Raw genomic sequence first — 26,201 nt, 5'->3', positions numbered from 1 at the left:
AAGCCGAGGAGTGGACTGAATGACTAACAAGTATCGATAATCTCTGATTTCCTGACATTTTGTCATAAAAATCTCCATAGGAATGGAATCTATTATGGTTCCCAAGGAAGTTACCCTTGTGCTTCGGACTAAGGAACTCTTTTCTAAGTTTACCTTCCACCCGAGAGATCGCGGGAAGCATAACACCATGTCCGTGTGAAATCTTACTTGCCGAAAGGATGGCGTCTGGACTAGGATGTCGTCCAGATAGGACGCCACTGCAATGCTCCATAACCGAAGCAATGTCAACAGCGATCCCAGAACCTTTGTGAAAACTCAGAGCTGTGGCAAGACCGAAAGGAAGAGCCACTAACTGGAAGCGTTTGTCTAGAAAGGTAAACCTTAGAACTTGAGACGATTCTTGAGACGATTCTTGAGAATGGAACATGAAGGTACGCGTCCTTTAAATCCACTGTTGTCATAAATTGACCCTCTTGGATCAAGGGAAGAATGGAACGAATAGTTTCCATTTTGAAGGACGGTACTCTAAGAAATCTGCTTAGACTCTTGAAACCTAAAAGGTGGTCTGAAGGTTCCCTCTTGTTTGGGAACCACTAACCGACTGGGATAAAAAACCCAGACCCTGTACCTGTATTAGAACTGGAACAATCACTCCCAGGTCTGAGAGGTCTCCTACACAGCGTAAGAATGCCTCTCCCTTTGTCTGATCCACAGAGAATCTTGAGAGCAGAAACCTGCCTCTGGGAGGAAAAACCCTTTGAACTCCAATTTGTATCCCTGGGACACTATTGTTTTTATTGCCCAGGGATCCTGAACATCTCGAACCCATGCCTGATCGAAGACGGAAAGTCTGCCCCCTACAAGATCCGGTCCCGGATCGGGGACATGTCCTTCATGCTGTTTAGATTCATCAGCAGGCTACTATGACTTTTTTTTAAAAAAATGTTTTGGTTGAAATTCTTTAAATTTCAAAAAGTGATTATTTTCGTCAAGCCAGGTCCCAACAAGGTCCTCCCCTTGTAAGGAATCGCTAAAAGCTTAGACTTAGAGCATACATCCGTAGAAAAAGGCTCTAACCATAAGGCTCTGAACTGGAACAGAGAAACCAATGCTCCCAGGTTGATAACTTGAAGGAAAGAATTCGAAACCAAGGAATTAGCCGATTTGAAAGCTCTTATCCTATCCTGGATCTCATCCAGAGGAGTTTCTGACTTAGTAGCATCAGACAATGCATCCAACCAATATACCCTTGCACTAGTGATGGTAGAAAAGTACACAGCTGGTTGCCATTGTAAACCCTGGTCTTTTCTAATTTTTGTCCGTAGGACCTTTGAAAAATCCAACTATCCTCTAAGGGTATAGTAGTTCTCTTAGCTAAGCTGGAAACTACTCCTTCCACCCTAGGGAATGTTTGTCCAGCCTCCTTAGCTGAGTCGGCTATGGGAAACATCTTTTTAAATATAGGGATTGCGGACTTTCATTCCTTATCATTTACTGGATGCACTAGGATAGATTACACAGAAAGTATCGGAGTCACTCAGGGTAGCTAAAACCTCCTTAAATAACAAATGGCGGTGTTTAAGCTAAAAAACTGAAAGAAAAACAACCTCAGCATCAAATAAAGATATTATTCCATCTGAGTCTGAGAATTCTCTCTCAGATAATCCCAAAGTATCTTCCTCTTTCAGGTAACAGGGAAAAACCATTCGGAATAGCAACTATTGAATCAATTTCTATTTTCCTAAATGATTGAAAATAATTCCTCTAGAAATGTTTTCTACCTCGTGGGAAAAACATATAATGTATGAAATGCAGAGTAACTCCAGGTGGAGTGTAATAGGAAACGCAGGGTACTGCATGTGGGCCATAAAATTTTGTGGGACACTATAGGAGGAATTTGTGGCATAGATTGACCATTGTCAATAGACTCCTAAACAGCAAATGCCTTAGAAGGAGTAGGTTCAGAAAATAGAGAAATTTTTCAATAAAAATATACTGTCTCTTTTTAATTTTAAAAAGTAACTATTTTTTGTGTGCTCTTGTTCCATCCTAAGTAACAAAGAATGAATTAAACAAATAAAAGTTGAAATTCTTATAATAAAGATTAACAGATATAAAAACGTTACGGTCTCTTTAAATTTTAAACAGTAAATGTTTATCTTTGTGTGCAGGAATGAGCCAGATTAACACGCAAATGTTGTAGCACTATACTTACACCTCAGTTAAAACTTGCTGAGGTGCCAATACTTAAATGCCATAAAACATTCACACTTAAAACTTCATGTTCCTATACAGATCCGGAGCGCAGCTGTAGCACTATCCGGAACCACATAAATGAAAGCATTTAATACTGTGCTAGCCCTCAACCATAGCTCCGCTCCTCGTGAGCGTGATAGCACTCAACTCCGATTACTCATTGCAGTGAAGCCCATAGATTAGAAATTGTACCTCTCAAAAATGGCGCCAAACATAATCCCGCCCATCGTGGGCGTTACCACACACGCTCTCCCGGTCGCCATTATAATTTTTAGAGATAGGCCACCGGGAGATAACTGAACCCTTCATTGTAAGCCTGGGGGCAAATAGTAGTACCGTATCATGCCGTCTTTGATGTTAGGTAGTACACCAAGCAATCACCCTTCCTGAGCCCTCTTGTCCAGCTCGGTCCAAGTGATTGAATACTTTGTTTATATAAGCCCCCAGAGAAGACACCTAATCTCCTCAGCCCCAGTGCTGAGATATATGTCCCAATAAAATACTACACTTCCTCTGTCCTGAATCCTTTTTCTTCAGACCCAGAATAAAAAAAGTCAGCACTTACCTTAAAAATCTGCCCAACAGCAGGGCAGCTCAGCAGGTTTAAGAGGTCCTCGGTCAGCAGGTTTAAGAGGTCCTCGCTCAGCAGGTTTAAGAGGTCCTCGCTCAGCAGGTTTAAGAGGGCCTCTCCCTCCCATAGCCCTGTGGATAAAGATGAAGCCTGAGTCATTTAGGCTATCAGGATTAGGGTAGCATCAATGCATGGGAGGCGCAGTGAGAATTATGTCCCACAAGTTCCCATTGCTTTAAAGCCACCAAAGCTCTACTGAAGAGACTGATATGGACTACAACTACAGCCTAGAACAAAGCAGCACAAGAAATGGAGAAAAAAACAGAATTTATGTTTACCTGATAAATTACTTTCTCCAACGGTGTGTCCGGTCCACGGCGTCATCCTTACTTGTGGGATATTCTCTTCCCCAACAGGAAATGGCAAAGAGCCCAGCAAAGCTGGTCACATGATCCCTCCTAGGCTCCGCCTACCCTAGTCATTCGACCGACGTAAAGGAGGAATATTTGCATAGGAGAAACCATATGATACCGTGGTGACTGTAGTTAAAGAAAATAAATTATCAGACCTGATTAAAAAACCAGGGCGGGCCGTGGACCGGACACACCGTTGGAGAAAGTAATTTATCAGGTAAACATAAATTCTGTTTTCTCCAACATAGGTGTGTCCGGTCCACGGCGTCATCCTTACTTGTGGGAACCAATACCAAAGCTTTAGGACACGGATGAAGGGAGGGAGCAAATCAGGTCACCTAAATGGAAGGCACCACGGTTTGCAAAACTTTTCTCCCAAAAATAGCCTCAGAAGAAGCAAAAGTATCAAACTTGTAAAATTTGGTAAAAGTGTGCAGTGAAGACCAAGTCGCTGCCCTACATATCTGATCAACAGAAGCCTCGTTCTTGAAGGCCCATGTGGAAGCCACAGCCCTAGTGGAATGAGCTGTGATTCTTTCAGGAGGCTGCCGTCCGGCAGTCTCATAAGCCAATCTGATGATGCTTTTAATCCAAAAAGAGAGAGAGGTAGAAGTTGCTTTTTGACCTCTCCTTTTACCAGAATAAACAACAAACAAGGAAGATGTTTGTCTAAAATCCTTTGTAGCATCTAAATAGAATTTTAGAGCGCGAACAACATCCAAATTGTGCAACAAACGTTCCTTCTTTGAAACTGGATTCGGACACAAAGAAGGCACGACTATCTCCTGGTTAATGTTTTTGTTAGAAACAACTTTCGGAAGAAAACCAGGTTTAGTACGTAAAACCACCTTATCTGCATGGAACACCAGATAAGGAGGAGAACACTGCAGAGCAGATAATTCTGAAACTCTTCTAGCAGAAGAAATTGCAACCAAAAACAAAACTTTCCAAGATAATAACTTAATATCAACGGAATGCAAGGGTTCAAACGGAACCCCCTGAAGAACTGAAAGAACTAAGTTGAGACTCCAAGGAGGAGTCAAAGGTTTGTAAACAGGCTTGATTCTAACCAGAGCCTGAACAAAGGCTTGAACATCTGGCACAGCTGCCAGCTTTTTGTGAAGTAACACAGACAAGGCAGAAATCTGTCCCTTCAAGGAACTTGCCGATAATCCTTTCTCCAATCCTTCTTGAAGAAAGGATAGAATCTTAGGAATCTTTACCTTGTTCCAAGGGAATCCTTTAGATTCACACCAACAGATATATTTTTTCCATATTTTGTGGTAAATTTTTCTAGTTACAGGCTTTCTGGCCTGAACAAGAGTATCAATAACAGAATCTGAGAACCCTCGTTTTGATAAGATCAAGCGTTCAATCTCCAAGCAGTCAGCTGGAGTGAGACCAGATTCGGATGTTCGAACGGACCTTAAACAAGAAGGTCTCGTCTCAAAGGTAGCTTCCATGGTGGAGCCGATGACATATTCACCAGATCTGCATACCAAGTCCTGCGTGGCCACGCAGGAGCTATCAAGATCACCGACGCCCTCTCCTGATTGATCCTGGCTACCAGCCTGGGGATGAGAGGAAACGGCGGGAATACATAAGCTAGTTTGAAGGTCCAAGGTGCTACTAGTGCATCTACTAGAGTCGCCTTGGGATCCCTGGATCTGGACCCGTAGCAAGGAACCTTGAAGTTCTGACGAGAGGCCATCAGATCCATGTCTGGAATGCCCCACAATTGAGTAATTTGGGCAAAGATTTCCGGATGGAGTTCCCACTCCCCCGGATGTAATGTCTGACGACTCAGAAAATCCGCTTCCCAATTTTCCACTCCTGGAATGTGGATTGCAGACAGGTGGCAGGAGTGAGTCTCCGCCCATTGAATGATTTTGGTCACTTCTTCCATCGCCAGGGAACTCCTTGTTCCCCCCTGATGGTTGATGTACGCAACAGTCGTCATGTTGTCTGATTGAAACCGTATGAACTTGGCCTTTGCTAGCTGAGGCCAAGCCTTGAGAGCATTGAATATCGCTCTCAGTTCCAGAATATTTATCGGTAGAAGAGATTCTTCCCGAGACCAAAGACCCTGAGCTTTCAGGGGTCCCCAGACCGCGCCCCAGCCCATCAGACTGGCGTCGGTCGTGACAATGACCCACTCTGGTCTGCGGAAGGTCATCCCTTGTGACAGGTTGTCCAGGGACAGCCACCAACGGAGTGAGTCTCTGGTCCTCTGATTTACTTGAATCGTCGGAGACAAGTCTGTATAGTCCCCATTCCACTGACTGAGCATGCACAGTTGTAATGGTCTTAGATGAATGCGCGCAAAAGGAACTATGTCCATTGCCGCTACCATCAAACCTATTACTTCCATGCACTGCGCTATGGAAGGAAGAGGAACGGAATGAAGTGTTAGACAAGAGTTTAGAAGTTTTGTTTTTCTGGCCTCTGTCAGAAAAATCCTCATTTCTAAGGAGTCTATTATTGTTCCCAAGAAGGGAACCCTTGTTGACGGAGATAGAGAACTCTTTTCTACGTTCACTTTCCATCCGTGAGATCTGAGAAAGGCCAGGACTATGTCCGTGTGAGCCTTTGCTTGAGGAAGGGACGACGCTTGAATCAGAATGTCGTCCAAGTAAGGTACTACTGCAATGCCCCTTGGTCTTAGTACCGCTAGAAGGGACCCTAGTACCTTTGTGAAAATCCTTGGAGCAGTGGCTAATCCGAAAGGAAGTGCCACGAACTGGTAATGCTTGTCCAGGAATGCGAACCTTAGGAACCGATGATGTTCCTTGTGGATAGGAATATGTAGATACGCATCCTTTAAATCCACCGTGGTCATGAATTGACCTTCCTGGATGGAAGGAAGAATTGTTCGAATAGTTTCCATTTTGAACGATGGAACCTTGAGAAACTTGTTTAGGATCTTGAGATCCAAGATTGGTCTGAACGTTCCCTCTTTTTTGGGAACTACGAACAGATTGGAGTAGAACCCCATCCCTTGTTCTCCTAATGGAACAGGATGAATCACTCCCATTTTTAACAGGTCTTCTACACAATGTAAGAATGCCTGTCTCTTTATGTGGTCTGAAGACAATTGAGACCTGTGGAACCTCCCCCTTGGGGGAAGCCCCTTGAATTCCAGAAGATAACCTTGGGAGACTATTTCTAGCGCCCAAGGATCCAGAACATCTCTTGCCCAAGCCTGAGCGAAGAGAGAGAGTCTGCCCCCCACCAGATCCGGTCCCGGATCGGGGGCCAACATTTCATGCTGTCTTGGTAGCAGTGGCAGGCTTCTTGGCCTGCTTTCCCTTGTTCCAGCCTTGCATTGGTCTCCAGGCTGGCTTGGCTTGAGAAGTATTACCCTCTTGCTTAGAGGACGTAGCACTTGGGGCTGGTCCGTTTCTACGAAAGGAATGAAAATTAGGTTTATTTTTGGCCTTGAAAGACCTATCCTGAGGAAGGGCGTGGCCCTTACCCCCAGTGATATCAGAGATAATCTCTTTCAAGTCAGGGCCAAACAGCGTTTTCCCCTTGAAAGGAATGTTAAGCAATTTGTTCTTGGAAGACGCATCCGCTGACCAAGATTTCAACCAAAGCGCTCTGCGCGCCACAATAGCAAACCCAGAATTTTTCGCCGCTAACCTAGCCAATTGCAAAGTGGCGTCTAGGGTGAAAGAATTAGCCAATTTGAGAGCACGGATTCTGTCCATAATCTCCTCATAAGGAGGAGAATCACTATCGATCGCCTTTTCTAGCTCATCGAACCAGAAACACGCGGCTGTAGTGACAGGGACAATGCATGAAATTGGTTGTAGAAGGTAACCTTGCTGAACAAACATCTTTTTAAGCAAACCTTCTAATTTTTTATCCATAGGATCTTTGAAAGCACAACTATCTTCTATGGGTATAGTGGTGCGTTTGTTTAAAGTAGAAACCGCCCCCTCGACCTTGGGGACTGTCTGCCATAAGTCCTTTCTGGGGTCGACCATGGGAAACAATTTTTTAAATATGGGGGGAGGGACGAAAGGTATACCGGGCCTTTCCCATTCTTTATTTACAATGTCCGCCACCCGCTTGGGTATAGGAAAAGCTTCTGGGGGCCCCGGGACCTCTAGGAACTTGTCCATTTTACATAGTTTCTCTGGGATGATCAAATTCTCACAATCATCCAGAGTGGATAACACCTCCTTAAGCAGAGCGCGGAGATGTTCCAACTTAAATTTAAATGTAATCACATCGGGTTCAGCTTGTTGAGAAATTTTCCCTGAATCTGAAATTTCTCCCTCAGACAAAACCTCCCTGGCCCCCTCAGACTGGTGTAGGGGCATATCAGAACCATTATCATCAGCGTCCTCATGCTCTTCAGTATCTAAAACAGAGCAGTCGCGCTTACGCTGATAAGTGGGCATTTTGGCTAAAATGTTTTTGATAGAATTATCCATTACAGCCGTTAATTGTTGCATAGTAAGGAGTATTGGCGCGCTAGATGTACTAGGGGCCTCCTGAGTGGGCAAGACTGGTGTAGACGAAGGAGGGAATGATGCAGTACCATGCTTACTCCCCTCACTGAGGAATCATCTTGGGCATCATTTTCAGTGTCACATAAATCACATCTATTTAAATGAGAAGGAACCTTGGCTTCCCCACATTCAGAACACAGTCTATCTGGTAGTTCAGACATGTTAAACAGGCATAAACTTGATAACAAAGTACAAAAAACGTTTTAAAATAAAACCGTTACTGTCACTTTAAATTTTAAACTGAACACACTTTATTACTGCAATTGCGAAAAAGTATGAAGGAATTGTTCAAAATTCACCAAAATTTCACCACAGTGTCTTAAAGCCTTAAAAGTATTGCACACCAAATTTGGAAGCTTTAACCCTTAAAATAACGGAACCGGAGCCGTTTTTATCTTTAACCCCTTTACAGTCCCTGGTATCTGCTTTGCTGAGACCCAACCAAGCCCAAAGGGGAATACGATACCAAATGACGCCTTCAGAAAGTCTTTTTTATGTATCAGAGCTCCTCACACATGCGACTGCATGTCATGCTTCTCAAAAACAAGTGCGCAATACCGGCGCGAAAATGAGGCTCTGCCTATGATTAGGGAAAGCCCCTAGAGAATAAGGTGTCTAAAACAGTGCCTGCCGATATTATTTTACAAAGAAACCCAGATTAAATGATTCCTCAAGGCTAAATATGTTTATATATGAATCGATTTAGCCCAGAAAATGTCTACAGTCTTAACAAGCCCTTGTGAAGCCCTTATTTACTCTGTAATAAAAATGGCTTACCGGATCCCATAGGGAAAATGACAGCTTCCAGCATTACATCGTCTTGTTAGAATGTGTCATACCTCAAGCAGCAAAAGTCTGCTCACTGTTCCCCCAACTGAAGTTAATTCCTCTCAACAGTCCTGTGTGGAACAGCCATCGATTTTAGTAACGGTTGCTAAAATCATTTTCCTCTTACAAACAGAAATCTTCATCTCTTTTCTGTTTCAGAGTAAATAGTACATACCAGCACTATTTTAAAATAACAAACTCTTGATTGAATAATAAAAACTACAGTTAAACACTAAAAAACTCTAAGCCATCTCCGTGGAGATGTTGCCTGTACAACGGCAAAGAGAATGACTGGGGTAGGCGGAGCCTAGGAGGGATCATGTGACCAGCTTTGCTGGGCTCTTTGCCATTTCCTGTTGGGGAAGAGAATATCCCACAAGTAAGGATGACGCTGTGGACCGGACACACCTATGTTGGAGAAACATAATTTATGCTTACCTGATAAATTTATTTCTCTTGTAGTGTAGTCAGTCCACGGGTCATCCATTACTTATGGGATTATATCTCTCCCCAACAGGAAGTTGCAAGAGGATCACCCAAGCAGAGCTGCTATATAGCTCCTCCCCTCACATGTCATATCCAGTCATTCGACCGAAACAAGACAAGAAAGGAGAAACCATAGGGTGCAGTGGTGACTGGAGTTTAATTAAAATTAAGGTCTGCCTTAAAAGACAGGGCGGGCCGTGGACTGACTACACTACAAGAGAAATAAATTTATCAGGTAAGCATAAATTATGTTTTCTCTTGTTAAGTGTAGTCAGTCCACGGGTCATCCATTACTTATGGGATACCAATACCAAAGCTAAAGTACACGGATGATGGGAGGGACAAGGCAGGAACTCTAAACGGAAGGAACCACTGCCTGAAGCACCTTTCTCCCAAAAATAGCCTCCGAAGAAGCAAAAGTGTCAAATTTGTAAAATTTTGAAAAAGTGTGAAGTGAAGACCAAGTTGCAGCCTTGCAAATCTGTTCAACAGAGGCCTCATTTTTAAAGGCCCAGGTGGAAGCCACAGCTCTAGTGAAATGAGCTGTAATTCTTTCAGGAGGCTGCTGTCCAGCAGTCTCATAGGCTAAACGTATTATGCTACGAAGCCAAAAGGAGAGAGAGGTAGCCGAAGCCTTTTGACCTCTCCTCTGTCCCGAGTAAACGACAAACAGGGAAGAAGTTTGACGAAAATCTTTAATTGCCTGTAAATAGAACTTCAGGGCACGGACTACGTCCAGATTATGCAAAAGTCGTTCCTTCTTTGAAGAAGGGTTAGGACATAATGATGGAACAACAATCTCTTGATTGATATTCCTGTTAGAAACCACCTTAGGTAAAAACCCAGGTTTAGTACGCAGAACTACCTTGTCTGAATGGAAAATCAGATAAGGAGAATCACAGTGTAGGGCAGATAACTCAGAGACTCTTCGAGCCAAGGAAATAGCCATCAAAAACAGAACTTTCTAAGATAACAGCTTAATATCAATGGAATGGAGGGGTTCAAACAGAACACCTTGAAGAACTTTAAGAACTAAGTTTAAGCTCCACGGCGGAGCAACAGTCTTAAACACAGGCTTAATCCTAGCCAAAGCCTGACAAAAAGCCTGAACGTCTGGAACATCTGCCAGACGTTTGTGTAACAGAATAGACAGAGCAGAAATCTGTCCCTTTAATGAACTAGCAGATAAACCCTTTTCTAAACCCTCTTGTAGAAAGGACAAAATCCTAGGAATCCTAACTTTACTCCATGAGTAACTCTTGGATTTACACCAATATAAGTATTTACGCCATATTTTATGGTAAATTTTTCTGGTAACAGGTTTCCGAGCCTGTATTAAGGTATCAATAATTGACTCAGAGAAGCCACGCTTTGATAGAATCAAGCGTTCAATCTCCATGCAGTCAGCCTCAGAGCCGCTAACACCTCCCCTAGAAATACACGGAGGTTCTCAAGCTTAAATTTAAAATTTTAAATTTCTGAATCCGGTCTCCCCGGATCAGATCCGTCACCCACAGAATGAAGCTCTCCGTCCTCATGTTCTGCAAATTGTGACGCAGTATCGGACATGGCTCTCGTGTCATCGGCGCGCTCTGTCCTAAACCCAGAGCTATCGCGCTTGCCTCTTAACTCAGGCAAATTAGATAATACTTCTTTCATAACATTAGCCATATCATGCAAAGTGATTTGTAAGGGCCTTGATGTACTTGGCGCCACAATCTCACGCACCTCCTGAGCGGGAGGCGAAGGTACTGACACGGGAGGAGAGTTAGACGGCATAACTTCCCCCTCGATGTCTGGTGATAATTTCTTTACCGGTAAAGACTGACTTTTATTTAAAGTAACATCAATACAATTGGTACACAAATTTCTATTGGGCTCCACATTGGCTTTTAAACACAATGAACAAGTAGATTCATCTGTATCAGACATGTTTAACAGACTAGCAATGAAGGCTAGCAAGCTTGGAAAAAAACTGTCAGTGAATTTACAAGCAATATGAAAAAACGCAGCAGCGCTTTTAAAAACACAAAAAAACTGTCACAGTTGAAATAACAATGAACTAATTCAGTTATAGCCAACAATTTTAACAATAAATGTATGAATTCAGCAGAGGATTGCACCCACTAGCAAACGGATGATTAACCCCTCAATACCCACAACCGGATAATCAATTTTAGATTTAACGTTTTTCTCACAGTCAAACACACTGTCACAGGTCTGCTGTGACTGATTACCTCCCTCAAAATTGAATTTTGAAGACCCCTGAGCTCTCTGGAGACGTCCTGGATCAAGGAGGAAAAGGCAGGAAGACTGTGCTAGAATTTTATCTGCGCAACAAGGCGATAAAAAAGGCCCCTCCCACTCATATTACAACAGTGGGAGACCTGTTACAACGGTTTCTATGCAGAAATAAACGTTAGCCATGTGGAAAAAAATCATGCCCAAAAAGATTTATCACCAAAGTACCTCACAAAACGAATAACATGCCAGTAAACGTTTTAAAAACAACTTTTCCAGTGTTATGTAAAGTTATCACTAAGCCTGCTACCAGTCGCTTCTACTGCAGTTAAGGCTTATACATTTATTTCAGTATTAACAGTATTTTCTCAGTCAAATTCTAGTCCCTAGAAAATAACTCAACTGCGCATACATTTAACAGCCTGATACCAGTCGCTACTACTGCATTAAAGGCTGTACTTACATCATATGGGTAACGGCAGTGTTTTCTTAGTCAATTCCATTCCTAGAAAATATTATACTGCACATACCTCATTTGCGGAGGACCCCGCATGCTATTCCCCTTTCTGAAGTTACCCCTCCTGAGAATGCGCGAGAACAGCCAGTGGATCTTAGTTACGTCTGCTAAGATCATAGAAAACGCAGGCAGATCTTCTTCTTCTAAATACTGCCTGAGAGAAAAAACAGCACACTCCGGTGACATTTTAAAATAACAAACTTTTGATTGAAGAATTAAGTAAAAAACTCCTGTCTCCTCTCACAACCTCCTTTGTTGAGACTTGCAAGAGAATGACTGGATATGACATGTGAGGGGAGGAGCTATATAGCAGCTCTGCTTGGGTGATCCTCTTGCAACTTCCTGTTGGGGAGAGATTTAATCCCATAAGTAATGGATGACCCGTGGACTGACTACACTTAACAAAAGAAACTAATTTTTCCAGCAGAAACGTTATGAAGTAAAGCCGGTCATGTGTCCGCAACTACCAAGCATAAATTACTGCTGCGACACAGAGAGGCACTAAAAATAGCTTCCTGGTACACTGAGTAACAAAAAAACAGTTTTTCAAACCTGACAGTTTAAAATGTTGCATCGTTTTATTTTAAAGCAAAGGGGAAATGAATAAGCTGCTGAAATAGAAAATTCAGCCTTACTTTCAGTTTAAACTTGTATTGTTGTATCAAGTAAATGTGTGTCAGAAAATAAAGCATAATAAAAACATTTTACACTTACTTTTTAAAAGAGTTTAAAGGTTAGTCTCACAAATGCTACAATGCCTACTTCATGCCAGAGTGTAACCCATACAACAGGATTATCTATGTCCCAATAAAAAAGCAGTGTCTTTTAATGTGTTAAGTGCATGGTCTCCCCAACTGGAAGAAAAAGCACTTACCTGCTCCGCTGTCCGGCATGTAGACAGTTACAAGGTATGAGAAGACAGTTCTTCACAGAGACCTTTGAAAAAGATAGAACAGAGTAGCCAACTCTGGCTTTCTAACCCAGGGCAGCAATTGTTAGGAACTTGTAAAGAGGTACTTACTGCGTTTTCCTAACTGCTTTAAAGCCACTACTACCCAACTGCAAGGAATGACGTGAAATACGGCAATACCCCAAAACTTGCTTGTAGATTAAATCAAAATATTTCAGACACCTAAACCACCTCCTCCATGCACCGAAGGCAAAGAGAATGACTGGGGGTTGTGGGTAAGGGAATGATAATTAGCAATTTAACTGTGGTGCTCTTTGCCTCCTCCTGCTGGCCAGGAGTGATATTCCTAACAGTAATTACTCAAGCCATGGACTCTTAGGAAAGAAATTATTAATTAAAGTACCGCTAATTTTTAATAAAGTATCCAACGGCGTGACCGAGTCAGCTTAACTTCACATTCACTTTAATGAAAGTAATCATTTCGCATACCTTTTCAGCAGATAGCCCCGCCAAATGCCTCCTAAACTGGTCAAGTTCCTCCAGGCTTGGAACGCAGGTAGTTTCTATGTAGAAGGGAGTTGCGCAAAGAATATCACATAAATCATTATCTCGTTCCTTTAATGATTTAAGCTCCTGCATTCTTTCCTTTTTTTGCTTTAACATGACTTCAACACGTGTTCTTAAATCTTTCTCTAGTTGCAAAATTGTGCTGTCTTCATCCTCCTGTAATTTCAAATAAAAAAAAAAAATTTAAAAAAAAATTAATAATATATATCTTTACAGAAGCAACAACAACAACAACAACATGCTGTACCCAATAAAAAGTGACATACCAGCCGTAATTGCACACCATATAGTCATTTCAGTTTTGAATAGAAGCATTTCTGTAATATACATGTATTTGCAAAAATGCTTCTAACAAAAGCTATAGGTGTTTCAAAAGTGTATTTAAGTATGCCCCGTGCACAAGGATTTTAAACCCAGCACTTGCTCAGAGAGTCTAAGGTGCTTGTACCATCTGGTAATGACTCAATTTGTTCATTGTTGATATGATACAACCCCCACTGGTGCTCTGAGCAGCTGCAATATTTAAAATGCTGGTGTACTGAGAATATCTAGCTATGCCTCACATGCACGTGCAGAGAAAAATGCCAACAGTAAAACAGTGATAACGTTTGCAATATAAATGTATTGGGAAAAAAATGCTTCTAGTAAATATGTTTCTATTAAAAGATATAATTCATCTATGTGCATTTCAGTTTTGACCAGAATATCTCTTTAAGGGCTGGATTACAAGTGAAACGCTAAATTATTGCGCCATCGTTTGCCCGAGGTCGCGGTAGCATTTAGCGCTCAGAAATTTAACTAGAGATCAGTCCTCTGGTTATTTTTTTTAATGTGCCCCAACTGGCCCTAAATATATGTAGTCCATTTTAAAAAAACAGAATTTATGTTTACCTGATAAATTTCTTTCTCCAACGGTGTGTCCGGTCCACGGCGTCATCCTTACTTGTGGGATATTCTCTTCCCCAACAGGAAATGGCAAAGAGCCCAGCAAAGCTGGTCACATGATCCCTCCTAGGCTCCGCCTACCCCAGTCATTCGACCGACGTTAAGGAGGAATAATAGCATAGGAGAAACCATATGGTACCGTGGTGACTGTAGTTAAAGAAAATAAATTATCAGACCTGATTAAAAAACCAGGGCGGGCCGTGGACCGGACACACCGTTGGAGAAAGAAATTTATCAGGTAAACATAAATTCTGTTTTCTCCAACATAGGTGTGTCCGGTCCACGGCGTCATCCTTACTTGTGGGAACCAATACCAAAGCTTTAGGACACGGATGAAGGGAGGGAGCAAATCAGGTCACCTAAATGGAAGGCACCACGGCTTGCAAAACCTTTCTCCCAAAAATAGCCTCAGAAGAAGCAAAAGTATCAAACTTGTAAAATTTGGTAAAAGTGTGCAGTGAAGACCAAGTCGCTGCTCTACATATCTGATCAACAGAAGCCTCGTTCTTGAAGGCCCATGTGGAAGCCACAGCCCTAGTGGAATGAGCTGTGATTCTTTCGGGAGGCTGCCGTCCGGCAGTCTCGTAAGCCAATCTGATGATGCTTTTAATCCAAAAAGAGAGAGAGGTAGAAGTTGCTTTTTGACCTCTCCTTTTACCTGAATAAACAACAAACAAGGAAGATGTTTGTCTAAAATCCTTTGTAGCATCTAAATAGAATTTTAGAGCGCGAACAACATCCAAATTGTGCAACAAGCGTTCCTTCTTTGAAACTGGTTTCGGACACAGAGAAGGTACGATAATCTCCTGGTTAATGTTTTTGTTAGAAACAACTTTTGGAAGAAAACCAGGTTTAGTACGTAAAACCACCTTATCTGCATGGAACACCAGATAAGGAGGAGAACACTGCAGAGCAGATAATTCTGAAACTCTTCTAGCAGAAGAAATTGCAACTAAAAACAAAACTTTCCAAGATAATAACTTAATATCAACGGAATGTAAGGGTTCAAACGGAACCCCCTGAAGAACTGAAAGAACTAAATTGAGACTCCAAGGAGGAGTCAAAGGTTTGTAAACAGGCTTGATTCTAACCAGAGCCTGAACAAAGGCTTGAACATCTGGCACAGCTGCCAGTTTTTTGTGAAGTAACACCGACAAGGCAGAAATCTGTCCCTTCAGGGAACTTGCCGATAATCCTTTTTCCAATCCTTCTTGAAGGAAGGATAGAATCCTAGGAATCTTAACCTTGTCCCAAGGGAATCCTTTAGATTCACACCAACAGATATATTTTTTCCAAATTTTGTGGTAAATCTTTCTAGTTACAGGCTTTCTGGCCTGAACAAGAGTATTGATAACAGAATCTGAGAAACCTCGCTTCGATAAAATCAAGCGTTCAATCTCCAAGCAGTCAGCTGGAGTGAAACCAGATTCGGATGTTCGAACGGACCCTGAACAAGAAGGTCTCGTCTCAAAGGTAGCTTCCAAGGTGGAGCCGATGACATATTCACCAGATCTGCATACCAAGTCCTGCGTGGCCACGCAGGAGCTATCAAGATCACCGATGCCCTCTCCTGATTGATCCTGGCTACCAGCCTGGGGATGAGAGGAAACGGCGGGAACACATAAGCAAGTTTGAAGGTCCAAGGTGCTACTAGTGCATCCACTAGAGCCGCCTTGGGATCCCTGGATCTGGACCCGTAGCAAGGAACTTTGAAGTTCTGACGAGAGGCCATCAGATCCATGTCTGGAATGCCCCATAGTTGAGTGATTTGGGCAAAGATTTCCGGATGGAGTTCCCACTCCCCCGGATGCAATGTCTGACGACTCAGAAAATCCGCTTCCCAATTTTCCACTCCCGGGATGTGGATAGCAGACAGGTGGCAGGAGTGAGACTCCGCCCATAGAATAATCTTGGTCACTTCTTCCATCGCTAGGGAACTCCTTGTTCCCCCCTGATGGTTGATGTACGCAACAGTCGTCATGTTGTCTGATTGAAACCGTATGAACTTGGTCCTCGCTAGCTGAGGCCAAGCCTTGAGAGCATTGAATATCGCTCTCAGTTCCAGAATATTTATCGGTAGAAGAGATTCTTCCCGAGACCAAAGACCCTGAGCTTTCAGGGATCCCCAGACCGCGCCCCAGCCCATCAGACTGGCGTCGGTCGTGACAATGACCCACTCTGGTCTGCGGAATGTCATCCCTCGTGACAGGTTGTCCAGGGACAGCCACCAACGGAGTGAGTCTCTGGTCCTCTGATTTACTTGTATCTTTGGAGACAAGTCTGTATAGTCCCCATTCCACTGACTGAGCATGCACAGTTGTAATGGTCTTAGATGAATGCGCGCAAAAGGAACTATGTCCATTGCCGCTACCATCAACCCGATCACTTCCATGCACTGAGCTACAGAAGGAAGAGGAACGGAATGAAGTATTCGACAAGAGTCCAGAAGTTTTGTCTTTCTGGCCTCTGTTAGAAAAATCCTCATTTCTGAGGAGTCTATAATTGTTCCCAAGAAGGGAACCCTTGTTGACGGGGATAGAGAACTCTTTTCCACGTTCACTTTCCAGCCGTGCGATCTGAGAAAGGCCAGGACGATGTCCGTGTGAGCCTTTGCTCGAGGGAGGGACGACGCTTGAATCAGAATGTCGTCCAGGTAAGGTACTACTGCAATGCCCCTTGGTCTTAGCGCCGCTAGAAGGGACCCTAGTACCTTTGTGAAAATCCTTGGAGCAGTGGCTAATCCGAAAGGAAGCGCCACGAACTGGTAATGTTTGTCCAGGAATGCAAACCTTAGGAACCGATGATGTTCCTTGTGGATAGGAATATGTAGATACGCATCCTTTAAATCCACCGTGGTCATGAATTGACCTTCCTGGATGGAAGGAAGGATAGTTCGAATGGTTTCCATCTTGAACGATGGGACCTTGAGAAATTTGTTTAAGATCTTGAGATCTAGGATTGGTCTGAACGTTCCCTCTTTTTTGGGAACTATGAACAGATTGGAGTAGAACCCCATCCCTTGTTCTCTCAATGGAACAGGATGAATCACTCCCATTTTTAACAGGTCTTCTACACAATGTAAGAACGCCTGTCTTTTTATGTGGTCTGAAGACAACTGAGACCTGTGGAACCTCCCCCTTGGGGGAAGTCCCTTGAATTCCAGAAGATAACCCTGGGAGACTATTTCTAGCGCCCAAGGATCCAGAACATCTCTTGCCCAAGCCTGAGCGAAGAGAGAGAGTCTGCCCCCCACCAGATCCGGTCCCGGATCGGGGGCCGATATTTCATGCTGTCTTGGTAGCAGTGGCAGGTTTCTTGGCCTGCTTTCCCTTGTTCCAGCCTTGCATTGGTCTCCAAGCTGGCTTGGCCTGAGAAGTATTACCCTCTTGCTTAGAGGACGTAGCACCTTGGGCTGGTCCGTTTTTACGAAAGGGACGAAAATTAGGTCTATTTTTTGCCTTGAAAGGCCGATCCTGAGGAAGGGCATGGCCCTTACCCCCAGTGATATCAGAGATAATCTCTTTCAAGTCAGGACCAAACAGCGTTTTCCCCTTGAAAGGAATGTTTAGTAGCTTGTTCTTGGAAGACGCATCAGCCGACCAAGATTTCAACCAAAGCGCTCTGCGCGCCACAATAGCAAACCCAGAATTCTTAGCCGCTAACTTAGCCAATTGCAAAGAGGCGTCTAGAGTGAAAGAATTAGCCAATTTGAGAGCATTGACTCTGTCCATAATCTCCTCATAAGGAGGAGAGTCACTATCGAGCACCTTAATCAGTTCATCAAACCAGAAATATGCGGCTGTAGTGACAGGGACAATGCATGAAATGGGTTGTAGAAGGTAACCCTGCTGAACAAACATCTTTTTAAGCAAACCTTCTAATTTTTTATCCATAGGATCTTTGAAAGCACAACTATCCTCTATGGGAATAGTGGTGCGTTTGTTTAAAGTAGAAACCGCTCCCTCGACCTTGGGGACTGACTGCCATAAGTCCTTTCTGGGGTCGACCATAGGAAACAATTTTTTAAATATGGGGGGAGGGACGAAAGGAATACCGGGCCTTTCCCATTCTTTATTAACAATGTCCGCCACCCGCTTGGGTATAGGAAAAGCTTCTGGGAGCCCCGGCACCTCTAGGAACTTGTCCATTTTACATAGTTTCTCTGGGATGACCAAATTTTCACAATCATCCAGAGTGGATAATACCTCCTTAAGCAAAATGCGGAGATGTTCCAATTTAAATTTAAAAGTAATCACATCAGATTCAGCCTGCTGAGAAATGTTCCCTAAATCAGTAATTTCTCCCTCAGACAAAACCTCCCTGGCCCCCTCAGATTGGGTTAGGGGCCCTTCAGAGATATTAATATCAGCGTCGTCATGCTCTTCAGTAACTAAAACAGAGCATCCACGCTTACGCTGACAAGGGTTCATTTTGGCTAAAATGTTTTTGACAGAATTATCCATTACAGCCGTTAATTGTTGCATAGTAAGGAGTATTGGCGCGCTAGATGTACTAGGGGCCTCCTGAGTGGGCAAGACTCGTGTAGACGAAGGAGGGAATGATGCAGTACCATGCTTACTCCCCTCACTTGAGGAATCATCTTGGGCATCATTGTCATTATCACATAAATCACATTTATTTAAATGAATAGGAATTCTGGCTTCCCCACATTCAGAACACAGTCTATCTGGTAGTTCAGACATGTTAAACAGGCATAAACTTGATAAGAAAGTACAAAAAACGTTTTGAAATAAAACCGTTACTGTCACTTTAAATTTTAAACTGAACACACTTTATTACTGCAATTGCGAAAAAACATGAAGGAATTGTTCAAAATTCACCAAACTTTCACCACAGTGTCTTAAAGCCTTGAAAATATTGCACACCAACTTTGGAAGCTTTAACCCTTAAAATAACGGAACCGGAGCCGTTTTAAGCTTTAACCCCTTTACAGTCCCTGGTATCTGCTTTGCTGAGACCCAACCAAACCCAAAGGGGAATACGATACCAAATGACGCCTTCAGAAGTCTTTTATAAGTATCAGAGCTCCTCTCACATGCGACTGCATGCCATGCCTCTCAAAAACAAGTGCGCAACACCGGCGCGAAAATGAGACTCTGCCTATGCTTTGGGAAAGCCCCTAAAGAATAAGGTGTCTAAAACAGTGCCTGCCGATATTATTATATCAAAATACCCAGAATAAATGATTCCTCAAGGCTAAATAAGTGTTAATATCAATCGATTTAGCCCAAAAAAGGTCTACAGTCTAAATAAGCCCTTGTGAAGCCCTTATTTACAATCGTAATAAACATGGCTTACCGGATCCCATAGGGAAAATGACAGCTTCCAGCATTACATCGTCTTGTTAGAATGTGTCATACCTCAAGCAGCAAAGGACTGCAAACTGTTCCCCCAACTGAAGTTAATTGCTCTCAACAGTCCTGTGTGGAACAGCCATGGATTTTAGTTACGGTTGCTAAAATCATTTTCCTCATACAAACAGAATTCTTCATCTCTTTTCTGTTTCTGAGTAAATAGTACGTACCAGCACTATTTGAAAATAACAAACTCTTGATTGAATAATGAAACACTACAGTTAAACACTAAAAAACTCTAAGCCATCTCCGTGGAGATGTTGCCTGTACAACGGCAAAGAGAATGACTGGGGTAGGCGGAGCCTAGGAGGGATCATGTGACCAGCTTTGCTGGGCTCTTTGCCATTTCCTGTTGGGGAAGAGAATATCCCACAAGTAAGGATGACGCCGTGGACCGGACACACCTATGTTGGAGAAACAGAATTTATGTTTACCTGATAAATTACTTTCTCCAACGGTGTGTCCGGTCCACGGCGTCATCCTTACTTGTGGGATATTCTCCTCCCCAACAGGAAATGGCAAAGAGCCCAGCAAAGCTGGTCACATGATCCCTCCTAGGCTCCGCCTACCCCAGTCATTCGACCGACGTTAAGGAGGAATATTTGCATAGGAGAAACCATATGGTACCGTGGTGACTGTAGTTAAAGAAAATAAATTATCAGACCTGATTAAAAAAAAACCAGGGCGGGCCGTGGACCGGACACACCGTTGGAGAAAGTAATTTATCAGGTAAACATAAATTCTGTTTTCTCCAACATAGGTGTGTCCGGTCCACGGCGTCATCCTTACTTGTGGGAACCAATACCAAAGCTTTAGGACACGGATGAAGGGAGGGAGCAAATCAGGTCACCTAAATGGAAGGCACCACGGCTTGCAAAACCCTTCTCCCAAAAATAGCCTCAGAAGAAGCAAAAGTATCAAACTTGTAAAATTTGGTAAAAGTGTGCAGTGAAGACCAAGTCGCTGCCCTACATATCTGATCAACAGAAGCCTCGTTCTTGAAGGCCCATGTGGAAGCCACAGCCCTAGTGGAATGAGCTGTGATTCTTTCGGGAGGCTGCCGTCCGGCAGTCTCGTAAGCCAATCTGATGATGCTTTTAATCCAAAAAGAGAGAGAGGTAGAAGTTGCTTTTTGACCTCTCCTTTTACCAGAATAAACAACAAACAAGGAAGATGTTTGTCTAAAATCCTTTGTAGCATCTAAATAGAATTTTAGAGCGCGAACAACATCCAAATTGTGCAACAAACGTTCCTTCTTTGAAACTGGTTTCGGACACAGAGAAGGTACGATAATCTCCTGGTTAATGTTTTTGTTAAACACTAAAAAACTCTAAGCCATCTCCGTGGAGATGTTGCCTGTACAACGGCAAAGAGAATGACTGGGGTAGGCGGAGCCTAGGAGGGATCATGTGACCAGCTTTGCTGGGCTCTTTGCCATTTCCTGTTGGGGAGGAGAATATCCCACAAGTAAGGATGACGCCGTGGACCGGACACACCTATGTTGGAGAAATATTTGTATTTTTTTATTTTTGTTTTACGAAAAAAATATAACTGGACTAGGCAGTATTTTGGGGCTAAAGCTGGTGGCTGTTAGAAAAAAAATGACACTGAAACGTGCCTTTACATTGCGGTCTATGGGGACTGTGTTCCCTGTAGATATACGGCCACTTTATGAGGTACACCTTGCTAGTACCGGGTTGGACCTCCTTTTGCCTTCATAACTGCCTTTATTCTTCATGGCATAGATTGAACAAGGTGTTGGAAACATTTCTCAGAGATTTTGGTCCCAATTGACATGATAGCATCACGCAGTTGTCCGCTACACATCCATATTGCAAATCTCCTGTTCCACCACATCTCAAAGGTGCTCTATTGGATTGATATCTGATGACTGTGGAGGCCATTGGAGTACAGTGAACTCATTGTCATGGTGCATTATCCTGCTGAAAGTAGCCATCAGAAGGTCAGCAACAATACTCAGGTAGGCCGTGGCATTTAAATGATGCTCAATTGGTACTAAGGGGCCCAAAGTGTGCCAAGAAAATCCCCCCCCCCCCCCACCATTACACCACCACAACCAGCCTGAACCGTTGATACAAGGCAGGATGGATCCATGCTTTCATGTTGTCTACACCAAATTCTGACCCTACCATCTGAATGTCGCAGCTGAAATCGAGGTTCATCAGACCTGGCAATGTTTTTCCAATCTTCTATTGTCCAAGTTTGGTGAGCCTGTGTGAACTGTAGCCCCAGTTTCCTGTGTTTAGCTGACAGGAGTGAGACCTGGTGTGGTCTTCTGCTGCTGTAGCCCATCTGCTTCAAAGTTCAACGTGTTGTGCGTTCAGAGATGGTATTCTGCATACTTTGGTTGTAACGAGTGGTTATTTGAGTTACTGTTGCCTTTCTATAATCTAAAACCAGTCTGCCCATTCTCAAGGCATTTTGTTCACACAACTGACGCTCACTGGATATTTTCTCTTTTTCGGACCATTCTCTGTAAACCCTAGAGATGGCTGTACGTTAAAATTCCAGTAGATCAGCAGTTTTTGAAACTCAGACCAGCCCTCCTGGCACCAACAACCATGCTACGTTCAAAGTCACATAAATCCCCTTTCTTCCCCATTCTGATGCTCGGTTTGAACTTCAGCAAGTCGTCTTCACCATGTCTAGATGCCTAAATGCATTGAGTTGCTGTCATGTGATTGGCTGATTAGCAATTTGTGTTACCAAGAAATTGAACAGGTGTACCTAATAAAGTGGCCGGTGAATGTATTTGTATATGCTTATATACATAAACAAAACAAACAAATGTGATAGTGCACAAAAAAAGGATAAATGTCCCAGCGTAGGTAATCACGATGGTAACAAACAGCAGGTGAACCTCAGGGAAAAAAAGAGAAACACATATAGTGAAGTCCGGAGGTTTAAAAAAAAAATAAAAAAAAAATTGGAAGAGTAAAGAATGGCACTCACATTCTCTAGAGCTACAAAGCTCTAGAGAATGTGAGTACCGTTCTTTACTCTTCCAGTATAATTTTTATACATATATGTATAAACACACTATATATATATATATATATATATATATATATATATATATATATATATATATATATATATATATATATATATATATATATATATATATATATATATATACCCACAGAAGAGCACTCTCACTTCAAAGTCAAAATGCCAGGGTGCTAGTAAACAATGAATATAGGTAGCAAGAACTTGCACTCACTGGTCTTTTCCTCAAAAACCCCCCCACACTTTTTAATGTAACGTTTTGGAGATAGAGTAGAGGTCTGAGGAAGGGGATACTCTATCCCCGTTCTCATGCCATGTCTCATGGCATGAGAACAAGGCTACCATTGGAGCCTATGAAAGTATGTGCTGGTATTACTCAGTGGAGCGAAAATATCGCTTTAGTTTATAATCTAGCCCTAAAGGGAAATTTGATTCAGCTTTTCATTTCTGGATTAAAAAAAAAAGAAGATATTTTAAAATATATTTAATCTTTTTTACTACTAAAGGGCCACTAAAACCTATTTTTTCTACGTTGCTTTTAAAGAACTAGAGGGAGATGCGTGAATACTTAATTTTTTTCTCTCCTTAAAGGGCCACTGTAAGTAAATATTTTCTATGCCTGTTACTAACTAACTACCCCAAACACGCTTTTTATCAATAGCATTTCATTAACATATCTCTACCGTAAATCAGAAATCTTGTCTGCAAATTTAATAGTTTTCCAAACCCACTCCGTGGGTATCCTTTGCTCTGTACCAATCCGTTTACAATACCTAGGTTTCAAAATGGCGCTTTAAACACAAAGCTATTGGTTTAAGTATTTTGAACATGCAGTGCTGAAAATAGTGGGCAGGATAACGTGACATCATCGGGGAATAAAAGATATAACTTTTAGAATGTTATGAAACTTTGTTTTGGAGAAAATATAGGTCAGTAGGTTTTAATTAATGTTTATTAACTTTAATATGTTAGTTGTTTAGCTTAAAAATTATAACAGAAAGTAATCCTTTAAAGGGATACTAAACCCAAAATATTTATTTCACGATTCAGATAGAAAATACAATTTTAAACAACATTCCAATTTACTTCTATTATCTAATTTGCTTCAATCTTTAGTTATCCTGTGTTGAAGAAATAGCAATGAACATGGGTGAGCCAATCACAAGAGGCACCTATGTGCAGCTACCAATCAGCAGCTACTAAGCCTATCTAGATATGCTTTTCAGCAAAGGTTATAAAGAAAATGAAGCAAATTAGATAATAGAAGTAAATTAGAAATTTGTTTAAAATCACATGCTCTTTCTAAATCATGAAATAAAAAATGTGGGTTTCATGTCCCTTTAAATGTGTTCCCAATTATATATTCTACCTGCTGGAGTGTGTTAAATAGTTTACATACAGCTCCTTTTATTTTGTCATTTTAAATAGTTGATTTTCTAGTTATATCATGTTTCATCCCCACAACCAATACTGAAAATGTCAGTAATTTAAAGGGATATGAAACCCAAAATTTTTCCTTCACGATTCAGATAGAGCATACAAAAAGTTTCTAATTTACTTCTATTATATAATTTGCTTTGTACTCATGTTATTCTTTGTTTAAGCAATATCTAGATAGGTAGCATGCACGCCTGGAGCAGTACATGACAGGAAATAGTGCTGTCACTATAACATTATTGCAAAACTGCTGCCATATAGTACTGCAGACACGTGCACACTCCTGAACTTACCTTCCTGCTTTTCAACAAAGGATAACAAGAAAAAAAGAAATATTTGATCATAGAAGTACATTGGAAAATTGTTTAAAATTGTGTGCTCTATCTAAATCATGAAATAAAAATTATTGGTTTTATTTCCCTTTAAGTACTGGGTATAGAAAAGCTAAAATGTTTAGATGAAATCAAGCCCCCAGCATAGAACAATGGAAAATTAACATTTTAGTATGTGTATCTATGGGCCTGATGATCTAATGCAATGTTTCCCAACTCCAGTCCTCGGAACCCTTAACAGGCCAGATATTTTGTAGAGATGTGTGGAGCTGTGGTTAGACCAAAAGGAAAGGCAAGGAACAGTTTGTTGAGGAAGGCAAATCATAGAAATTGAGGATGATGCCTGTGATTAGGAATATGAAGATATGCATCCTTGAGGTTTATTATAGACAAGAATTGACCCTGTTGAATTAAGTGTAAAATTGTGCGGATTGTTTCCATGTTGAAAGTAGGGATCCTAAGAAACTTGTTCAGAGTTTTCAAGTCTAAGATGGGTCTGAAAGTTAATTCCTTCTTTGGGATAATGAAAAGGCTGGAATAAAACCATTGACCCCTTTGAGAGACAGGTACTGGAACAATTACTCCCATTATCCTCTAGATCTTGACAAAATTGAATGAAGGTGTGCGCCTTCACATGGATTTTTGGGGACATGAGTGATGAAATTCGTCCTTGCGGAGGCCTGGATCAAAAGCCTATCTAGTAACCCTGGGATATGGATGTTTTGAACACAAGGGTCTCTAACCGAATGAAACCAGGCCTTCTGAAAAAAGACTCAATCTGCCCCCTACAAGAACAGATTCTGGTTTGGGGGCCGCAGCTACATGCAAATTTGGGGTTGGAGTTGGACTTCTTGGACTGCTTGTTTTTGGCCCAGGAAGAAAAAGGTTTCCAGGCAGACGTGGAGGATTTAGACTTTTGAGAGGAGGAAGGCTTGTGATCTCCTGAAGAAAGAAAGGAACGAAAACGGCTACCCGATTTGTTCTATTTTTTTTAAATTTCTTGTCTTGAGGGAGAAAAGCCCCTTTTCCTCCAGTAACGGTCTTAAGGCAACAAGTCTGCTGATCACGACTTTAGCCGTAAAGCCCTTCTTGCTAGGACTGCCATGGACATAATCTTAAAATCAATTTTGATAATGTCACTAACTACATCACAAATTAAAGCATTAACCATTTTAAGGGATTTTAAAACAATTCTGAAGATCCTCTGCCAAGAATAGCTCTGCAGCCAGTTTAGATAAAGAATCATAATCACACAGGAGGCTAAAGGACAAGTTCTCTGCGATGCCTGAGGGTAGTTATGGCTGAAATCCCATAGGGGGAAACTGTGGGCATAACAAGATATTGCTATACCAATATCTCATTCAGTGAGCTCAAAGCTTCTTTCTGCTGATCTCCTCTTAATGAATGAATCTACATCAGGGGTTAAGGGTCTCACATTGGTTTGAGCTGCAAGAGGACAAAGCCCCGTGGGGAATACCCTACCGACGGAGGAGAGCAAAGAAAAGAAATATTCCAGACCACCACTTACATGGATCCAAAAGGAACCAATGTAAAACTAACCAGAACCGAGGTCCCGGAAGGACAAAAGTAGAACAAAACTATCTTACCATAGACAGTTTTCTGGTACAGAGAAACTGAACACCTATAGGTCCAAAAAACAAAACAAAAAACGGGAGCAGCACAGGAACAGAATAGTAATATCTATTTACGCCCCAAACAAAAGCTGCAGGCTTCAATCGGATAGGCAGTTAGACTAAACATCAAACCAAAAGA

At 42.1% G+C, this 26,201-nt stretch overlaps 1 protein-coding gene across 4 annotated transcripts in view; it reads right to left on the bottom strand.

Annotated features, from left to right (window-relative positions):
• The window catches only part of PRC1 (protein regulator of cytokinesis 1), a 198,107-nt gene that overhangs the window by 130,998 nt on the left and 40,908 nt on the right, over positions 1-26,201 (bottom strand). For all 4 annotated transcript variants that reach the window (XM_053717707.1, XM_053717708.1, XM_053717710.1 and 1 more), the window contains exon 4: positions 13,232-13,465. In XM_053717707.1, coding sequence (XP_053573682.1) covers positions 13,232-13,465 — 234 coding nt within the window. The remainder of the gene's footprint in view (positions 1-13,231; positions 13,466-26,201) is intronic.

Source organism: Bombina bombina, chromosome 6 (genome assembly GCF_027579735.1).
Source record: "Bombina bombina isolate aBomBom1 chromosome 6, aBomBom1.pri, whole genome shotgun sequence".
Taxonomy (NCBI): Eukaryota; Metazoa; Chordata; class Amphibia; order Anura; family Bombinatoridae; genus Bombina; species Bombina bombina.
The sequence above is the reverse complement of the archived record's forward strand: the minus strand, read 5'-3'. Positions and strand labels throughout refer to the sequence as shown.